This window comes from Agelaius phoeniceus, chromosome 17, assembly GCF_051311805.1.
Source record: "Agelaius phoeniceus isolate bAgePho1 chromosome 17, bAgePho1.hap1, whole genome shotgun sequence".
NCBI classification, from domain to species: domain Eukaryota; kingdom Metazoa; phylum Chordata; class Aves; order Passeriformes; family Icteridae; genus Agelaius; species Agelaius phoeniceus.
Window position 1 is genome coordinate 13,389,482 of NC_135281.1, and position 19,505 is coordinate 13,408,986.

A 19,505-nucleotide genomic window follows, 5' to 3' on the forward strand; every position below is an offset into this window, starting at 1 on the left:
TGGCTGAACACACTGGGAATTGACCAGTGGATGGTTTCCCCAAGAATAAGTAGAAATGGAAACTTTCTAGTGGACAGCCAGGGTGGAGAGACGCCTGGTGAAACGTGGTGTATCCAGCATTTGTTCAGCTGGGAGAGGCTGTGATTGGTGCTGATGGCATCCACAAACCCCCATCTGCACAGCCCCGTGCCATCTCCGCTGTGCACTGGGGTGTCGCACACAGAGCAGGACAGCCTGTGCCATCTCCCTGCCCTGCTGCTGCTGCCTCTCTGTGTGCACAGCAAGTGCAGCCTGCTGGGTCCTCGTGACCTGCAGCATCCAAGGCTCCTCGTTGTGCTGGGCTGGGTGACAAATGCATCCCCTATTCCCGGGTGTCCTCGCGGCAGCAGGAGGAGGGAGCAGCTCCGCTGGTGATGCGGCGCAGGGGATGCAGCTGAGGGAGGCTGCAGGTGCCCTGTCAGCGTGAGGCAGCTCCCTTGCAGTGGGAGACAGGGCTGGGAGGAAGCTGGAATCAGAAACCCAATCCCTGTAATTGCCATTTGCTTTCTGGAGAGGGGGCAAAGCCCTCCCTGCATGGAGCACTTGCTCTCCTTGGAGCGTCCGCGTCTGGCAATTTGTCTGTCGAAACAGATGTGGGCAGCGACAAACATCTATTTCTATAACTAGAAACAAATTTGGTAATTGCCTCTTTCAACAGGACTTGCTCAAGCAGGAAATGAAATTCCTAAATGGCAGTTAGCAAAAGTATTTATAGCTAAGTTCATAAATGAGATGTGCTTTCCTTTGTCATGAGTTTCTGCTGGGTGGAAGGAAAAAAAAACCCTCTACAGTAGCAAGCCACATATTGATCAGGAGTGTTTCCAGGGTATACAAAAATACTTATTTATTAATGTGTTTATTTTTACTGGCTGTTAGAAATACCCCTGACAAACAAAACCTGTTTGGTCTTTCAGGGTCGGCTGGTGGGGTTTGATCCGGATATTGTGTGCTGTGTTTTTTTCACTCAATATCTGGTAGGGTTTTTTTTCTGGTTCAGGCTATTTATGACTGCAGATGGTAAAATCTTGTTCTTGTGTCCCTCTCTCTTGATGCTGTTATTCAAAGGGTGGGTGATGTTCTGCCCTCCCCTCTGCCCAAACATCATCCAGGCCTGATGCTATTGTGCTTCCTCTTGGGAAGCAGGAGGTGTTTTGGATCTGCTCAGCTTGGTGGGGGCCATGAGCCCTGCTCAACATTTTCTCGTGAGCAAGCAAATTTACCTGTCTTTTAAGTGCAAAATCAAAATGACTTTATTCTTTTAATCCAGTTCAGCTGTTCTCACCCTTGGGAGTAACTTCAAAAGCCATGTACTTCCAGTCATCTCGGTAGGCTGGGATCAGCCTCACTGTGTGTGAAATACCTCATCTAAAAATCCTGGAAAAGGGGGAGGGTGAGAGGAGTAGGCACTGAAAAGAGAGAAGAGGTTGGCATATGCAAGATTTCAGAGAGCTGGTGTGTCCCAAAGAACCTTGTTAGTTCTCACTGCTCTGAGGGAGCTGTTTCATGTCTCCAGGAGTTTCTCTAAACAAGTGTCCAGCTGACAGGTCTCTGCTCAGACCCCAAAGCGTCCTGGCTGACAGAACTGCTGACCCCAGCTCTCACATTTGCCATTTCCCTGTAAAAGCTGAGTTCTGCCATGCTGATGCTGCCTCTGTGGCCCTTGGATGTGTGTCCCACTCCCTGCAGCTGCCACCAAGCTGGGTGATCTTGGCAAGGTCACCTTCTGAAAACAGGCCCAGTGGTGCAGCCAGGACAGTTGCTGTGGTTTTTAAGCACTAAAAAATGTTCTGAAGCCCAAGCAGTCTGATATTTCTGTGACTATTGAGCATGAAATAAGGCTGTTTCCTTTAAAACAAACAAGAATGGGGGTGGGGGGATGAGGCCATCATTTGCCAGTGACTCAGAGGATGTGATGCTTGATTACCTGGGTGACATCTGACAAAAAGAACTATATTAAACACAGTTATGGCCCAAAGCTTGGCACTATGAACAGGAATTCTTGAGGCTCTATCCCCTTTTCTCCAGCAATGTTGTTATTTCAACTGGCTCCTTTTCCGAGTCTCACTTGCTCCCTGCCCTCCTGCCCCATCTCAGCCTGTCCTCACTGGTCTGCACGGTGTCATTTCTGCTCACTGCATCAGAATTGACTGTGCTGAATCCAGAAATGAAGTTTAGCTGTTAACTGTACTGATGGTGCATGAAGCAGGCCCAAAATGATCCTTCCCAGCTGTCCTGCCTGTTGTAACAGGCCTGATCCTGGTTCCTTTGGTGCTGCTGCAGCTTCAAGGTGCTGCCAGTCAGTGCCAGCAGCAGCACTATCAATATTGAGATCATATTCTGTGTCTTCCCCTGCTCTCTTGTAAACAAACACAGTTGTTGACAATCTGATGGGCCCTTCTATCTGGTTTTATGGGGGTATTAGAAGACAAATGCAGCAGATGCTAATACAAAAATAGTGCAGTAATGACTTTGCCTGCTCTGATTGTTTCTGAGATGACCTAGCGGATGAGCGAGGGTGAGTAATCTGCCATCTGAAGTTCTTTGTTCTTTCATCTCTTCTCTGCTGTCCACAGCCTCTGAAAGGGAGAAGAACACTCTAACGAGAGTATGTGTGTGTGTAAGAATGTGTAAGAGTGTGTGTGAGAGTTTGTAAGAGAGACTGTGTAAGAAAGTGAGTGTGTTAAGAATGTGTAACTGTGTGTGTGTTAAGAGTGTGAGGTTTTTTTAAACCTTTTTCCTTAGGAGTTATGGCTAGTGCAGCTACATTTCTTCATCTTCGCTCCTGAGTAATTTCACTTTTTCTTGTCACTTGTCACACAATACACAATTCCAATACATACAGAAATTGTAACTGAAGCTCAGGGATGACTGGTTTGACCTGCAGATTTGTGTTATACCTGGCTGAAAGCACAGGTCATCTTGGCTGGGAGCTTGCCTCTAAGCTGTTCTGTCCACCTGTAAATGATAGCTGGAGTGTCTGGAATGATTGCAGCAAAATACAGGTTTTGGTTTGGGTTTTTTTTTTCTCCTTTATACTTGTGGTGGTTTGGAGAGTTTGTCTTCTGCAGAGGTACTCTGTGTGGAAGGAAGAGCATTAATAAAGTTTATAGGAAGCATTTTATGAACTGAAATGTAGCTGTAAAAGGCAAGGCAATGCATTTAAAGTGTAACCCAGCCTCGCCTCCCCTACGGCTGTAAGGATGCTCCCAGCATCACCATTGACTCAAATCCCTCTCTGTCCTTGTAAATATATTAATTAATTTGAACCTGTGGGTGCCAGTATTTTGTGGGTGCCAGTATTCTGTTTATAAGGACTCGAGGAAGCTCCCAGATGCACCTTCCTGCAGCATCTCCCGTGGAGCTGTGAGCGTGCTCTGCAGCGTGGCTGGCACCTCAGTGCAGGACCCACAGATAAATCCAGAAATTTGAGACACTCCAGAGCTTCATGGTCTTGGTGACTGGGCAGCAGGGTGGGCAGTGTGACCGTGTTCACAGGGGTCCCAGGATGAGGGAAGAGACGAGGATCTGACTCCATGTTTCAGAAGGCTGATTTATTATTTTATGATATATATTACATTAAAACTATACTAAAAGAACAGAAGAAAGGATTTCATCAGAAGGCTGGCTAAGAATAGAAAAAGAAAGAATAGCTAACAAAGGCTTGTGTCTGGGACAGAGTCTGAGCCAGCTGGGCTGTGATTGGCCATTCATTAGAAACAACCACATGAGACCAATCCCAGATGCACCTGTTGCATTGCACAGCAGCAGATAACCATTGTTCACATTTTGTTCCTGAGGCCTCTCAGCTTCTCAGGAGGAAAAATCCTGAGGAAAGGATTTTTCATAAAAGATGTCTGCGACAGGACAGCGAGGGCATGAGCTTCTTATAAATACAGGAGAATGGAGAGCCCAGGCTTTGGAAGCACAGGGTCCCCATCACTCATTCACGCATCTCCATAACCCCCTTGTCCAAGGCCATGCGTGGTTTGAGGTGAGCAGTGAGCATGAGGAATGGGACGTGACAAGTGCTCTCCTTGGTCAGGAATGGCCCAGTTTGGGGTGCTGAGAGTCTGGGGGAAATGCTGAGTTGCAGAAGGGTTGCGCGCACGGTGCCCGGCTCCCGGAGCTGCCGCGTCTAGACAGAAAACACGGAAAAGCAGGTTGTGTCACTTCAATGTGATGTCTGAACCTGTTAGTTTGAAACGTATTCTGGAATAAAAATTATGCAAAATTAAATTAGTGTGACCTTGCTTTGCATTTGGAGGCGGAATATGCCCATCTTGTAAAGCCTAGTGCATTTATAACACTTCCCTTGGGGAAAATTACAGAGAGAAATGGAATGAGGTCTCTTCTAATTGAAAAGTGACAATGATTAGGAAGCCAAATACAAAATGTGTTGAGTATTTTTTTTCTTGTTTTGTTGTGTGTGTGTTTTTAAGAATACCAGTAGAATTATAAATTATGTGCTTTGCAGTTTGGCTTGTTTTTCATTCCCCAAAGGCTTTTTATTAGCATAGCAGCTGAATTGCACTTGTATAATAGCATATTAACTCAAACTTTGGGTTTTTAATGATCTTTCTTCATTAGTTTGACTGAGCTGCTTGGATAAAAATCTTACTGAGCATATCCAGCTTTCCAGTGTGTTGGGTTTGTTTTCCCTTCTGCAGAAAAGAAGCCCATGAAGACAAGTTAAAACAGAGGGAGAGCTGGCAGAAACTTTGCTGCCTCGAGTGGATATGAGTCTCTTGAAACATGAAAAGCACAAATTGAGGGTGTGTGTGGGGTTTTTTTTTTTTGGTTTGGTTTGACTTTTATTTTATTTTTTCCAAAGGCTAGATTGGGCAACCTGAGTGTTCTTGGGATTAAAGCAGGATGAGTTTGCTCCTGGGCATGGTAAGGCTGGGCTGCTCCTTAGAGCCTGGGCTTGGGGTAGGGATGGGGCAGGAGGAGCATCCCTGCTGGAAAGCAGCATCCCCTTTGTTCTGGTAATCATCCTGTGCCTTCCTGTGGCACCTCTCCCTGTGATCCCAATTGCAGCAGTCCCAGGGCACTGAGGATGGATGAGACACTGGTGTGCTGTCCCAGATGCTGATGGAATTCCCACTCTTTCTTCTTCTTCAGGCTCTGCTGGTTCTGTGTCTGTGTGTGCAGGAAGCCTGGTTTAGGTCATTTGTAAGTGACACATCTTGTGTGTTCCTTCCTGGGAAGGAATTTCCTGGGCCAAAACTTCACCTGTGTCACTGAAGCATCAGGACCAATTTAGCAAGGTTTGGTTCATTTAAGGCATCTCTTGTCCTAGGAAAGGAACTTTCCTTTATTACTACTTTGGCCTTGTTTTTCTTTAGAAATATAACCCCTTTTAACAGAAAAGGAAGTTTTCCATCACCAGCTTCATTTATACTTTTTCTTGTGTTTTCTTGCCATGGCCGAAGCACATGCTGCATTTTGAGGCTGAAGTGACTCATCTTCTTGAAAACATTTGGGGTTTTTTTTTCATAGTTTTTTCTTTTCCATAATGATTTGTGCAAGAGATGGGCTCTGCAGGCTGGGTGGCTGCTCTGCTGCCCATGGGGAGGGCAGGCACAGGGGCTCTGGGATCTGGTTCTTCATGGGGAGCAGCCAGGGGAGCTGTGGGGTGCCCTGTGCCTGGCTGGGGTGCTGGGGGGATGCTCTCAGTGCTCAGTTACACCCAGGACACGTCTTTGGGATGTGTAGGGACACCCCTGCACAGTGGGGGTGGCATGGGAAGAGTCATTGTGCCTTTTTTCAATGGTTTTGCAGTGTCCCCTTTCCTAGCCCTTTAGGTTTTGGTGCTTTGTGCCTGTGGTCAGTCTGGGTTCTGCTCAGGAGCAATGAGCTCCTGTTCCAGCCAGTTCCTCCAGCACAGGGCACCAGGGGCAGCTTTTGGGCCCCACAGATGAGCTGTGCTGCTTTGGGGCTGGATTAAATTTATGGGATTTGGTTTTCTTCCATGCTGTTCCTCTCACGGTGGCACTGGGTGACTTGTTGGGGTTGCTGTGAAAGACCCAGAGCTTACCTTTTATTCTAGCTAAAAAGCACTTTTAAGGCAAAACTCCTGTACAATGTTTGGCTTTTAATCCATCTCTTCCCACCCTGTGTGCAGCCTTCCAGAGGAGAGGCAGCTGCGTTTTAGGGGTGCTGGAAGGATCTGGGCTCAAAGTCCCTCATCCATCCAGCTCCAAGTGCCAGATAAGGCTCCTGCTTTCAAGGCATAATTCTGCTTTCTGCAGGCAGTGGGCAGAGCTGGTGGAGCATTTTGGGCAGTGGCAGAAATAGCTGCTGTTTAGCAGAAAGAGCTCCAAGGTAACTGGCAGCGCTCACCACCTGGACTGTTTTCTTGACATTTATTTGCTTTTACTGGCGCTCAAATGCCACCTGTCAGGAGAAAACTTTCCATTAAAAAAAAACCCCAACGAAAAAACCTAATAAATTTGCCTGACTCAGCAGAAGCCACCCCAGCTGGTATGAGTGAGTGGTGCCCTTTGAGGTCTGATGGGCCTTGCTGTGTGTCTGCAGATATATATGTGTGTGTCAGTATAGATTAAATATAGAGGGCAGCATCCATGATAGCTTAGAGCACGGCTTTCCCAAACTGGATTTTATAGCTGTTGCTGCTGAGAAGCAAACAAGCTGTAAATCCTCAGAATGATTGAATTTTGCTGTCTGGGCCCTCCTTTGTGCTGGGCACTGGAGTTGCTGCTGCCCAGTCCTGGGCACTGCTGGCGTGAAGGGGAATGGGGGGAGTGACTGAGCACTTTGGGAATGGCATGTACTCCCTGGGCACCAAATTCATGGAAATAATGACCCAGCACAATGTTTGCCTCCAGCACTCAATTTTCCTAAGCCTCAGAGAAGTGTGAGGAATTATTTCCTTAGGAAATTTCAGGAGCGACTTCTCTCTGCCTCCTGCCAAGTGTCTGCAGAGTTAACCAGATAGTCTGTTGTTTGCTTGTTCGTGTTTGTTTGGAGGGGTTTTGGCAGTTTTCCTTTCTGCCAGTTCAAGCCACTCAAGCTGCCACCGTCAGCTGGCCGAGCCCTGAGCCGGGGCTGTCTGGAGCTGTGGGATGTGGCCCCTGGCAGAGCATGGCACCCATCTGGCGTCTCACCCAAAGGCAGGAGCTCTGCCCCCCTGCTTCCTGTGGTGGGTGGGCAGCCTTGGGAACGGGGGCTGCCACTGCCTGCTGCGCTGTGCTGTCCCCTGGGCCACCACTGTCTGAGCCCTGGGACAGAGGGGATGTGTGATGTGCAGGGATGTGCCAAGGAGGGCTCAGTCTGGTCCTCCCCGGAGGAAGGAGTAGTGGTGATGGGAAGAGAGCTGCAGAAATTTAGCTTGCTTTTAGCTGAACTGTTTCATTAGGATGAATTCTGTTGGTTCATGGCTCTGCAGCCCCAAGAGAGGCACTTGAGGCACTGAGATGCTCCTGGTTTTGTGACACCCAGGAGGTCTTTGGGAAGTCCAATCTGTGCTGTAGCCAGGAAATGCTCTGCAGTGTAGTTTGCAAAGATCCCTTCTGGAGACTCTTCTGTGACACTGAAAAAGGGAATGAATGAGGTTTTTGTGGGCTCAGGGCACACAGAGCCCACGTGTGAGAGCTGTGGCAGGAAGGGTGCAGCGCTGTCAGTGTTGTCTCAGCCACTTCAGTTGTTCTTGTGCTCAGTTACCTGCTGCTGTTCCTGATGGCTCAGAATCTGTCTGTTTCTCTTGCAGCGGAGCTGGAGTTTGTACAGATAATCATAATCGTGGTGGTGATGATGGTGATGGTGGTGGTGATCACGTGTCTGCTGAACCACTACAAACTCTCTGCGCGCTCCTTCATCAGCCGGCACAGCCAGGGCAGGCGGCGGGACGAGAACCTCTCCTCAGTAAGTCTCACCCTGCTCTGCCAGCCACACGTGCCAGGTCGTGTTTGGCTTTGGCATCATCTGTCTCTGTTATTGGGGGTGGGGGGGTATTTTAGGGGTGCCTCTGGCTCTTCAGGGTGCTGTGTGTATGGACAGCCATAGCCTCTGCCTTTCCCCTGAGCTTTGCAATTTGGATTTTACATCAGTGAAGTGACTGCACGAGGCTGTTCTTGGCATGTCCTGAAACCACCACCCTCAGCTGCTTGGGGTTCATATGCCTTGGTTTAGCAGTCCCAAACTATCCAGTCCTTTGGCTCCAGTTAATCTCAGGCATCTGTATAAAAACTTCCTGCCTGCCCTGCAGAGAGCAGGAAATCCTGAGTAACTTGCTCCAGTTTCCACCAGTGCTGCTGCCATTACTGCGGTGGAAGGGGCAGAAATCACTTGTCAGCCAGACAAGCAGAGATCTCGCCAGGGGGATGTGTGAGAGGCTCTCTTAACCCAGGCTCCCAGCTTCATAAAAGCCTGAGGAGAAATGTGTGAATTGTACCTCTGACAGGGATTTGAGGGGAAGCCTCACCAGCCTCAAGGCAGATGTTGGTTCATGCAGTTTCCTCAAATGTAGTGGCTCAGAGAGACTTAGAAGGATGTATAGAGAAAAGACATCACATTTTCTTGGAGGTTGAGCATGTACTGTTCACTGGCTTTGTCTTCAGTGCAGGGATGTCTTGTACAGATATTCTCTTTTTTAGCATTCACCCTGAAGGATGTCAGAGCCCTTTAAATAGGGCTCCCTCAAGGTCACTGCTGCAAGCCCCCTCCTCTGCAGGCTGCCAGGGCAGGCTGGACACCCTGCTAGTGCTGTGTGCTGCTCTGTGTGGGGCTGTGCTCCCCTGAATCAAATCCATACTTGCTGCAGGAAAAAGATCAAATACAGAGATTGCTCGGGGTTTTTTTCTTCTATTTTTCCATTTTCTTTCCTCTAATTTTTTGGGTTTTTTTTTTGAGGGATATCTAAGATCTTGCATTAAGCCAGCCTTCAGTGCAGTTGCAGGCTGCCTAGGGCTGTCCCTCGTAGCTGCTGTTTTTGTCACACCCCACACACAGCAGACAGAGGTCCCTTCTTGGTCCCTTCTTGGCTGCTTTTTGAGGGGGATGCCCCGTGGGAAGGAGAGCTGTGCCAACCCCTGCCCAATTAACCCCCCCTAGTTCCGAGGGCTGTGATCCCAGCTCGGGTCTGTCCCTGCTGCAGTGGGATGGGAGTGCTGGGAATGCCTGATCCCACGGGATGCCTGATCCCACGTTAAACCAGCTGGTGTGAGGGTGGAGATGGCTCAGGCACCTCCCTGCTTTGGGGCTCAGAGCCCAGCTCCCCACACAAATCCCAGCTCCACCCGGAAATCTGACGTTCCTCTTACGGTCCCGTGCACCCACCTCCAGCAGCAGCAGGGTGTGGGCATCCGAGCACATGAGTTATTAAAAATAGCAGAAACATTGTTTTCCCATTTTCAGATTCTTTCACTGTATTATCATGTCCAGAATGTTTTACCTGCACAATGCCAAATGTGTCATTTTGCATTTTCAAAGTTCGGCTCAAGCCCTCTTTATTTTAGTACAGTAACTTCTGTGTTCTTAAGTGGCCTGCTTTTTATTTTCTTCAAAAAGAGTTCAGAAGGCTAACATAGAAAGAAAAGAGAAAATCACATGGAGATTGACCAAAAATTTCAGATTAAATGAAAAATTGACTCTTTAAAAAACAATTCCTTTTTCCCCTTTATTGTTTTTTCTATTTTAAATTTTACCAAGCCAAAATTTCCAGCCATTTTTTGGCTCAGCTCTTATGTTACTTATTCACCCTTCAGACACATCAGTGATTAAATGGCTTTTCAGCAGTGTTTGACCTCTGTGGCTCTGCTTGACCCCAGTGAGCATGTGGAATCTTCCAAACCTTTTTTGGAGCTAAGGAGAGAAATAAGAATGTATAATTTTGGGCGATTTTTAAATTTTTCCCCATCTTTATGGTGGTTCCCCATCTCTTGCCGTGTCCATGCTGTGTGTGCAGCACTGGTGGAGTGGCAGCAGAGATTCCCTGTGGTCCCAGCACCCTCCTGATGGGACAGAGACGCCCCTCGTGTGCTAACGAGCGGGAAGCTCGTTACAGGGGGACCCAGCATAATAAACACCTAAAAGGCAGCACCTTTTGTGTCTGTCAGTGGAAAACAGTCTGAAGGAGGGCTGGAGCCTGGCAGGCAGAGGCCACGCTGGGCTGGATGCTGCTTGATGCAATCCATTAAACTTGCACTGAACTTTTTAAATCCCAAACTTCATTTTGGTGTCGTGACCGCAGACGGGCACTGGAGCTGCATTCGCGCTTTTCATCTGCTGAAATATTAAAGCAGTTCATCCCATGGTCAGGGTGCTGCTGGGTCTGCTGGAGTTGTCCTTTTTTGTTGCTGCAGCTCAAAAATTACAGCTGAAGGAGAAATTAATTTCCCTAAAGGGTTTTTTAATGCGGCTCTCGCTGGCAAGCAGTTTTTGTATTGCTTCATGCGTTTCTCCATCACCGTTCTTGCTGTACTTAAACTCTTGTCTCCTCATGACAAGTACCTTTTATTTCCCAGAACTAAGAATATTTAAGAAATGCTACTGATAACTTTTTTCCTTGTAGAATGGCACTTTCTCTGCACCTTTGTAACAGTGGTATCCCACTCCCCCAAGAAACAGTACTTTGTGTCCCCCAAAATAGAAAATGAGTCTTCCTGAAGGCTCAGAGACTTAATCTGCACCATGCAGCTTTACAGAGAAAATTCTCTGACATCACTAAAACAAGTAGTTCTAAAAAAAGTTGAAGATTGATGTCTAAAAAGACATTTAAAAGTAATTTTAGGTTCTGCAGCAAGTCCTGCAATTCTTGTGGAGGCTTTTACAGCTGTGTTGCTCCCAAGACAGCAGAATCTCACCTTTCATTTCAGAAACCTGTGGCTTTTTAGGCTGTTCATTGTTGAGATGGATTCAAGTCCAAAATATTCTGAAAATCAGAGGTGGGTGAGGAGGGGCTGAGGATCTGCAGTGATGCTGCTCCTGCAGTTTTGCTTTGCTCAGTGGGGCTCTGGAGCCATCCCAGGGCCAAAGGCTAAAAGCAGGGATGTATCCTGTCCCTGAGGCTTTGCCCTCCTCTGACTACTGATTTCCAGCACTTTTAATCTTGCCATGGAGTTTTTAGGGGAGCTGAGCTGCTCCCCAGATGGGCTCATGGTAGTGTGTGAGGCAGGGGTTGGTTTTGGGGAGCACTGGGTGCCTGTGGTCATCAGCCATGGGCACAGGAGTCCTGGCAGAGGTGGTTAATAATGGCTGCAGAGATCCAGCTCCTACAGAAAATGGGTCTCCTGCCTGCTCCTCCTCTCTCTGCACATCCCATTTTAATGCTGTTTCTGCTACTCTTGCATCCATGTGCTGCCCAGGGCATCATTCCTGGACCTCATCTGTACAAACAGATGAATGGTGTGTGAGCCAGAGCTTTGATTCCAAACACATGGGCAGGATCTTGGTGAGGCTCTGGGTGCCTGGGCACTTGGGGTAGGGCATGTTTGGGGTGGAGCAGCCCTGCCCATCACCTGCCACAGCAGGATGTCCCAGCTGAGCCTGGCAGGGCTGGGAAGCACCAGGAATCTCAGCAGCCACCCTCGTGGGAGCTGGCTGACATCACTCCCGGGAAAGGGGGGAGCAGATGGGACATTGCCATGGCACTGCCCACTGCCAAGTTAAATATAAAACATCTAGCAGAAGGCAGCGGGGTACTCACTGCTCAGGAAGTCTGCCACGGGGGCACGGCAAAGTAAACACAATTTTGGGAGTGCTTCCCGCTCCTGCCCACTGCTTTGGTGTCCTTTGGGATGAGGTGACAGGCTGGCAGCGCCTGTGGTGGCACTGGAAATCCTCCCTGGGCCCTTTGGTGTCAGAGCCCAGAGTTGGAGGTGAGATTTGTCCTGTGGCACATGCAGTTCCTCTTGGATCTTTCGGCTGCTGGGGGAGTTTGACTGCAGACTCTCCCTGCAGGCAAGAAATCCGTGTAAAATGGACCAGACTAAACAGTCCATGCCTGTGTAAACAATTGCACGGTGGAGTCCCGAGGTCTGGAATGAAACAGGGTTGTCTTGCTCGGGAAGGGCCATGGGGCTGCAGCTCAGCCAGCACATTGCTCAGCTGTGGCACTTCACCTCTGCTCCAAGGAGGTGCTCCTGAAAACCCCTTGGAGAATGGGCTCTGGGCAGTCTCATTTCCATTTAATCACTGTTTTCCTTGCACTGGCACCAGCCCTGCCTTGAGGTTTGTGTGCAGAGCTCAGCTTCAAAACCCAGAACCTGATGGATTCTCTCTGTACCTGATACCATGTCCTATGCCAAAGGAGAAAGTACATTCCAGCATTGGGGAAAAATGAGAAAACAGGAGGGTGGGAGATATAAAGTGTGATTTCTCTGGAGATTTTAATGTGGTGCTGGTGCTGTGTTTGGCGCAGGTAGAGAAATAGGAGCTCTCATAGGAGGAAGGTGTGTGGTTTCCTCAGACCAGCCTCTCACTGCAACACTTAAAGGAAAAAAAGGGGTTTCTTCTTCCCTTGGCATTTTTTTTTCCACTGGTGCTAAATACTTCTGCCTGTGCCTGGCTTACTAGTGCCAGAACTGGAGATTCACCTGCAAGGAGCTGGGAAGTTCCAAGTTATAATTACAAGCCTTCTGGCTGTTTTCCTCCAGCTCTGCCTGCCAGAGGGATGTTGCTATATGTGAATATTAGCAATATTTAAATATTGCAGTTCCTAAGGCAAAAAAGTCTGGGGTGAACTGTGCGTGCTCAGAGTATCACCAGCAGATGGGAGGAACCTTTGTTTGTTTGTTTTGATCACAAATTGTAAACTAGTCTCAGAGTTTGGGGGAAATTGTGGCTTCACCCTGCCTGGGGTTGTTGGCACTGAGGTTTGGATCTCAGGATCAGGGTGATGCTTCCAGTGTAAGAAAGCCTCTATACTTTATTCCCTCAGTCTATTTAAGTCAAGGACCACTTACTCTTTGGGAAAAAATACTCTGAAACCATCCTGTGTTGCTATAGAGTTTTTTTTCTTCTTTTTTTTTTTAGCCAAATCAAAATTAGTCTTAACATTTGGTTATTCACTTATTATCTTTATTTTCCCATGATGTCTGTGGTTGTGAGCATCAGAATGTGGGTGTGAGGGGGGTTTTTTTGGTTTGTTTTTTGTTGGTTTTTTTCTTGGTTTTTTTTTGGTTTTTTTTAATCTTGTCATTATTTCATGGAGCATTTTTTGATGTCTCGTGAATCACCCACGGCTCATGGATCACAAATTGAAAAATACTCCTCTGGCATGTTTGAACCAAGGAAAGAACCGTGCTGGGGGTGTGGGGGTGGCAGGGGGGAAGTCTGCAAATGGGAGAGGGCTGTTTGGTAGTGCTCTTCTCATCATTCATTCTGCAAACCATCCATTAAATGGAGATGGAGGTGCAAGGGGAGGGAAGTTTTGCTCGGAAGGGGCGTTTTCAGTGGCCATGTGGTGACACTGGAGCAGGTACCCACACGATGCCCAGCACACACGGTTGGAGTTGGAGATGCTGGTTGGAGTTGGTAGGGAGGGCAGGAGCAGGCTGGTGGCAGTGTCCTCTAGGTGACACCTGGCACAAGCTGTTTGCAGCAGGAGCTTACACCCCAGGCATCGCTCACCCACACGATGCCCAGCACATGTGATCATAGCTGGAGATGCTGGTTGGAATCGGTGTGGGAGGGCAGGAACACGTTGGTGGCGGTGTCCTCTAGGTGACACCTGCTTGCAGCAGGAGCTTACACCCCTGGCATAACTCACCCTGGCCTCTCTTCTCCTTTCCCACGCAGGAGGGAAGCCTGTGGCCTTCAGAAAGCACCGTGTCGGGGACCGGCATAACCGAGGTGAGAGCGCCGCTCATCCCACTGTCCCACTGTGCCCCAGCACCTCCCACCTCTCACCCCTGTCCTCTCCTCTCCCGTCCCTTCCAGCAGCAGATCTACACCCCGCGGCCCAGCGAGCGCCTGGCAGTGCCCTCCTTCCTGCAGAGGGACCGCTTCAACCGCTTCCAGCCCACGTACCCGTACCTGCAGCACGAGATCGACCTGCCGCCCACCATCTCGCTGTCGGACGGCGAGGAGCCCCCGCCCTACCAGGGACCCTGCACGCTGCAGCTGCGCGACCCCGAGCAGCAGATGGAGCTCAACAGGGAGTCCGTGCGGGCCCCCCCAAACAGAACCATCTTCGACAGTGACTTGATAGATAACTCCGTGTTCGGGGGGCCGTGCCCCCCCAGCAGTAACTCTGGCATCAGCGCCACCTGCTACGGCAGCAGCGGCAGGATGGAGGGGCCGCCACCGACCTACAGCGAGGTGATCGGCCACTACCCCGGCTCCACCTTCTACCAGCACCAGCAGAACAACAACGGGATGCCCCCCATCTTGGAGGGCAGCAGACTCCATCCCTCACAGATCAATGGCCTTGAGAGCACAACGACGACGACGACGACGACGGCGTGGAACAAAGAGAAAGAGAAACAAAAAGGGCACCCCTTTTAAAAAAAAAAAAAAAGGAAAAAAAGGAAAAATGAAAAAAAAACGGCAAGAAAGTAAATGAAACACTCTGCACTTCTCATTAAAAGAAAAAGGAGAGAGAGAGAGAGTTGAGGAAGATGAGCAAAGAAAAAAAAAAGAAGCCCTTCCCCATCTCTCCGTGTATAAATATTTACTTGTTATGTCTGGTCTGAATGCACAAGCCTACCAAGCTTGCAAAAACATTTCTTTATTGAGCTGTGTCTAGACGTTTAAAAAGGAAAAAAAAATACAACTGTAGTCTTTTTTTTTTGTTTGTTTCTAGTTGGGCTGTGTGTGAATGCTTTTTTTTTTTTGTTTGATTATTTCACTTATCTTTAAAAACAAAATATTTGCACAAAAACCATTTTGTTTAAAGATCTGCAATATAAATATATAAATATATATTAAAAATAAGAGAAAGTGTATGTGTAAGGAGCAGGAGTATTTTTGTATTAGAAGAGGCCTATTCAAAAAAAAAAAAAGTTGTTTTCTGAACTAGAAGAAAAATGGCAATTTTTTGAGTGCCAACTCAAAAAGCATGTATTACATTGTAAAAAAACAAAAAACAAAAAAAAAATCAAAAGCAGGGGTTTAGAGTTATTTATATAAATGTTGAAATTTTGCACTATTTTTTAATATAAATATGTCAGTGCTTGTGTTGGTCAAAGCCTCTATCATGTCTACCATGAACCTGTTAAGGGATCTATGTGGAAGTGAAGAACAAAGTAGCTGGAAGGGGAGGAGGATCGCTGGAGTGGAGATGCCAGCCCTGGGAGGAGCGGTGAGCGAGACTGCAGCTTATGCAAATCCTTAATTTCCAGAGTCCCTGCGCGTGGCCGCCAACAGCCACGGCTTTTATACATTCCCTACAAAGCAAGAGGAGTTGGTGTGTGTCTGTCTGTCATCCGGTAGGATTATTGGAGTAACAAGGTAAAATGAAAACTCCCTGCTTCCCGCAGTCAGGAATGACTGAAGCAGGCAAAAATTACTTGATTTTTTCTTTTTCTCCTTTTTTTTTTTTTTTTTTTTTTTTTTTGACAACCTCTAACTTTTTGGAGGGGAGGGTGGTGGGGGTTGAGAATAAACTTCTGTGTCTGAAGGAACAAAAGTGTTTATTGGTTTATTTCTTTCCATGTTCAACTGAAGGGCCCTGTTGGAGCCAAAGCAGTGGTTGTGGAAGTTGATGTGAGGAGCTGGTAACGCACCCACTGGCTGCCCTTCAGCTGGGTTTAAATGTCTCGTTGAAAGGACGAGGTGGAAAGTGTGGTGGTGGTGGTGGTGAACATCATTTTCATTTTGTTTCAACCTCCCAAACCTCAATTTGGGATGAACGGGCGCAGCCGTGTCCCGCGGCGCCGCCGTCCCTGGTTGTCGCTATTTTTGACGTTTGTTATCCAGCTAAAGAGGCACCAGGTACAGTAGATGGAAATGAATCTGCTCCTGTGTTGTATTAATTAAAGGCTACAAAAATAATGCTTAAGGCTTTAGAAGCCACCCCCCCTTACCTTTCTGGGGCGTCCTCCCCGCCAGGTCCCGCTGCCCTCCCGCTGCCGGGCGTTGTGCGCGGTTGATTTCTCTCGGTTTTGGAAGCGCTTTGTCTTGCTCTGCTCTTGTTTACATTTTCTGTCACCTCGGTGTCTGGTAGGGGCCTCACCCTCGTGGTGAATTCGTAGGTGACTGAGTGAGTGAGTGGGAAACCTGAGAGAGCGAGGGGGAGAAGGCAAAAGGGAAAGATCCCATTGTGGGTCCCGTGTCTCCGAGCGCGAGCGGGGTCGGTAGGGAGCCGCAGGGAGCGAGGGTTTTACAAGGGGGTGTGATTTGATTTCCTGCAGGATGCTATCTAGTAGAGTGACATAAATGAAAGATATAAAGGCAATAACTATTGTTTTTAAGCAACTTTTTTATTACTTGAAAAAGAAAAAAACCCATAACCATGAGAACGGTTTTGAAGTTCTGACCATTTGAACAATATTTATATATATTTTAAAGAAGATGATGAATAGCTGAACTTGAAGTTTGATCATTATTTTTTTGCTTTTTGCTTTTTTTTTATTTCTGCCTAGAAATAGTCCTGTACCTTCTCAATACTTCAAACTGCTTTTCCACAGCTCTTGAAATCTTCATAGTTTTACAGTCACGTAACCTAAATTTTGATGACCTAAAAAAAAAAAAGAAAAAAAAAAGAAAAAAAAGCCACAAAAAATAAAGTAATGCAAAGGAATAAATCTAGTGTGTCATGAAAGGTACAAAACTGGTGAATTTGTACGAGTTTTTAAAATGTATCTTTCCTTTATGTAACATGTCTATTTAGTGCCTTATTAAACAAACAGTAACCCTCCCTTATTCGAGAGGGGGACACAGAATCATCGTTAGCAGTACAAGTAACCAGCGTCTGGTCTCTTGCTCCTTTGGACCTTGCATTCACTTTTCCAGTCCCTTTTTCCCGGAGCAGCTCCCTGTGCCTGGCCACACCCGCTGCTCCCTTGGCCGCTGCTCTGCTCCGACTGTTCTTAGGGAACTTGAACACGTTTTATGCACATTATCCTACCCGGGGAGGTAGGAATCTGTGGTGGATATTGTAAATGAGATACCAACCAAAAGAGAAAGCGAAATATAATATCTACTGCCCTCTTGAGCCAAAATGCGTGAATAGTGTTGTTGGGGTTGGGTGTGTTTGTTTTTTTGTTTTGTTTTTTTGGGGGAGGGAGGGGGGTGTTGTTCAGTGATCTGAACTAGTTTTGTTTGCTATTAAAAAATACGGTTACCTCAGCAGATTTTGGGTGGAATATGCATCACATGTTTAAAACTGAGCAGTGAGTAAAGAGGTGGTATGGGGACCAGAGGTTGTTAAGAAATGAGATTGTCTTGTCACAGGGTGTCACCTGGCCACCAAACCCCGTGGAAAAGTCAGGGAAGTGGGCAGGGGCTGGATAGGCACAGAGGGGTAGTGGGAGAGGATCTGAAGATGCAGTGCAATTGAACCCAGCTCTCATGCTTGAAAGTCCTCAAAATTTCAACCAATTCTTTTTTCCCTCTATTTTTTCCCTCTCTCCCCAATCCTCTCCCAGTGTGAGCTTTTATTTGTCTAGCGTCACCCCAAGCCCTGTGCTTGAGTGATCAGTTTGTTGAGTTCCTGGGTCCAGTTTCATTTACCTCTTTCTCTAGTTTGGGGAGCTTAATGAGTGTGAAATGGGGTGGCTCATCAACACCAAATTTCTGTTGCAAATGATGCCTTTCAGCCCATCCATGCACAAACCCCAAGCTGCCACCTTTCCCTGTCTGCTGCAGCTCCAGTGTGGGAGAGCCCCAGGTCCCAGGCAGTGGGTGCAGCTCCTCAGCAGAGCTCAGCTGTTATCTTTTGTCTTTCTTCTGTCCATCCCTCTCTTTGCAGTCCTGAGAATTGTGTATTTCAAGTGCAGATACCAGATCTGGGGCCCAGATCGACTCCAAGTTCTGAATGGGTGTTTAGAAATAACGGTCTGTTCTTTTTTTATTATTATTATTATTGTTGTTGTTATTGTTGCTATTATTATTATTACTACTATTTAATGTTACTTTTTGCCTCGGGGTCCATTTCTTCCCCATTCCCGTGTCCCGAATTGCCACCAAGGCAGGGAATTTGCTTTGCACACCCTTGCTGATGTTCCTCTGGCCTTGGTGCAGCTCAGTGGAGAGCGGTGCTAGAGTGTCCTGCAGCTGCCAGCACAGAGATTCAGGCCCCTTAAAAGTGATTTATTTTTAAAGAAATACAGAAGAATCAAAGCATTGCTAATGCTTAGCAACCTCATGTCCTAGCCTGCCTTTTTGCTCGGAGTTTTAAGTCGCATTAGCTTTAAAAGGGGTTGTTGATCTTACAGAGTTTCTTAGCTTACAGTACGGCAAACAGCATCCCTAAAGTGCCCCCAAACCTCACTGGCCTGGAATGGGAACGTGGCTTTGTTGATTCTGGTGGGGTGGAAGGATGGGTTTCATTTGGGGCTGACACTGGTCAAACACGTGTTCCCTGCACAACCCTTGGTTACACCAGTTTGAAGACTCAGCTTTACTAATCCAGCGTGTTGTTTCCATAAGTGTTACAAAATTCATTCTGTCTTAAGTGGGGTCTAAGGAAATCCAATTGCTTTCTGGAGAATCTCCCTTTTGTATGTGTATTGAATTATAAAATTGCACTAACTGCTATATTAAAAAAATAAAGAAATCAAAGCCCAATGTTTTTCCCAAGGATTGGGAAAAGACTGAATCAGATGTGTAGCATTAACAGTGCTAGGCCAGAACAGAATGAATTTTAATCTCTTCTGTCTCTGAACTGCTCAGAGATATTCTGTGTGCAACACAAAGCTACAAATAAAAACAAAACAAAAAGAAGTTTTCCAGAAACTGCGCTTCAAATTTTTGCTGTACTATAGAAGCTCATGAAGGACAACATTAAAGTCCTAATTTGCCTGCCTTATAGACACATTTCATTGTATTAATATTTTCTTAAACTTCCAGTTGCATTGTGTTGGCTTTGGAGTTTGTTATAGGCAGTCCTGTATCCTGAGTTCTGTTCAATTTAAACTTATGTAAACTATTGACAGCACATGCAATGCAGTACTTATCTATATTTTGCTGTTTTAGTATGAATATGTACTCTGATGCCAATTTACAAAAATCTGTTGTAAACGCTTCTTGTGTACCAGTAACCAATAGTGGCAATTATATGTCATTCTAAAAGCTGCAATACTTATACAATAAATTTTACAATACTTTGGAAAATTTGCCTTCACCTTTTGCTTTGTTACCCTCCCCCCCAAAAAAAAAAAGAAAAAAAGAAAGAAAAAATCAGGGTTTGTCAACACAATGTAATTTCAGTTTTCCTATTTTCTTCTGGAATGTTGGAAAATGAATCTGCTCAGTGTTGGGTATTTGTGTGGGTTCCCCTTGTTCTGAAGCACGGCCCCAGCTCTGCGTTGCCACCCGTGGAGCTGTAGCTGGTTCCTGGTGCA

The 19,505-nt window shown here is 47.0% G+C and overlaps 1 protein-coding gene across 3 annotated transcripts in view; it reads left to right on the forward strand.

Moving 5' to 3' along the window:
• Positions 1-19,275, forward strand: part of PMEPA1 (prostate transmembrane protein, androgen induced 1) — a 44,401-nt gene extending 25,126 nt beyond the window's left edge. For 2 of the 3 annotated variants that reach the window (XM_054644508.2, XM_054644511.2), the window contains 3 exons: positions 7,769-7,923; positions 13,798-13,851; positions 13,939-19,275. In XM_054644508.2, the coding sequence (XP_054500483.1) occupies positions 7,769-7,923; positions 13,798-13,851; positions 13,939-14,505 (776 nt within the window). In that variant the 3' untranslated portion in view covers positions 14,506-19,275. The remainder of the gene's footprint in view (positions 1-7,768; positions 7,924-13,797; positions 13,852-13,938) is intronic. The other variant, XM_054644509.2, reaches the window with a different exon arrangement.
• Positions 19,276-19,505: the final 230 nt, after the last annotated feature.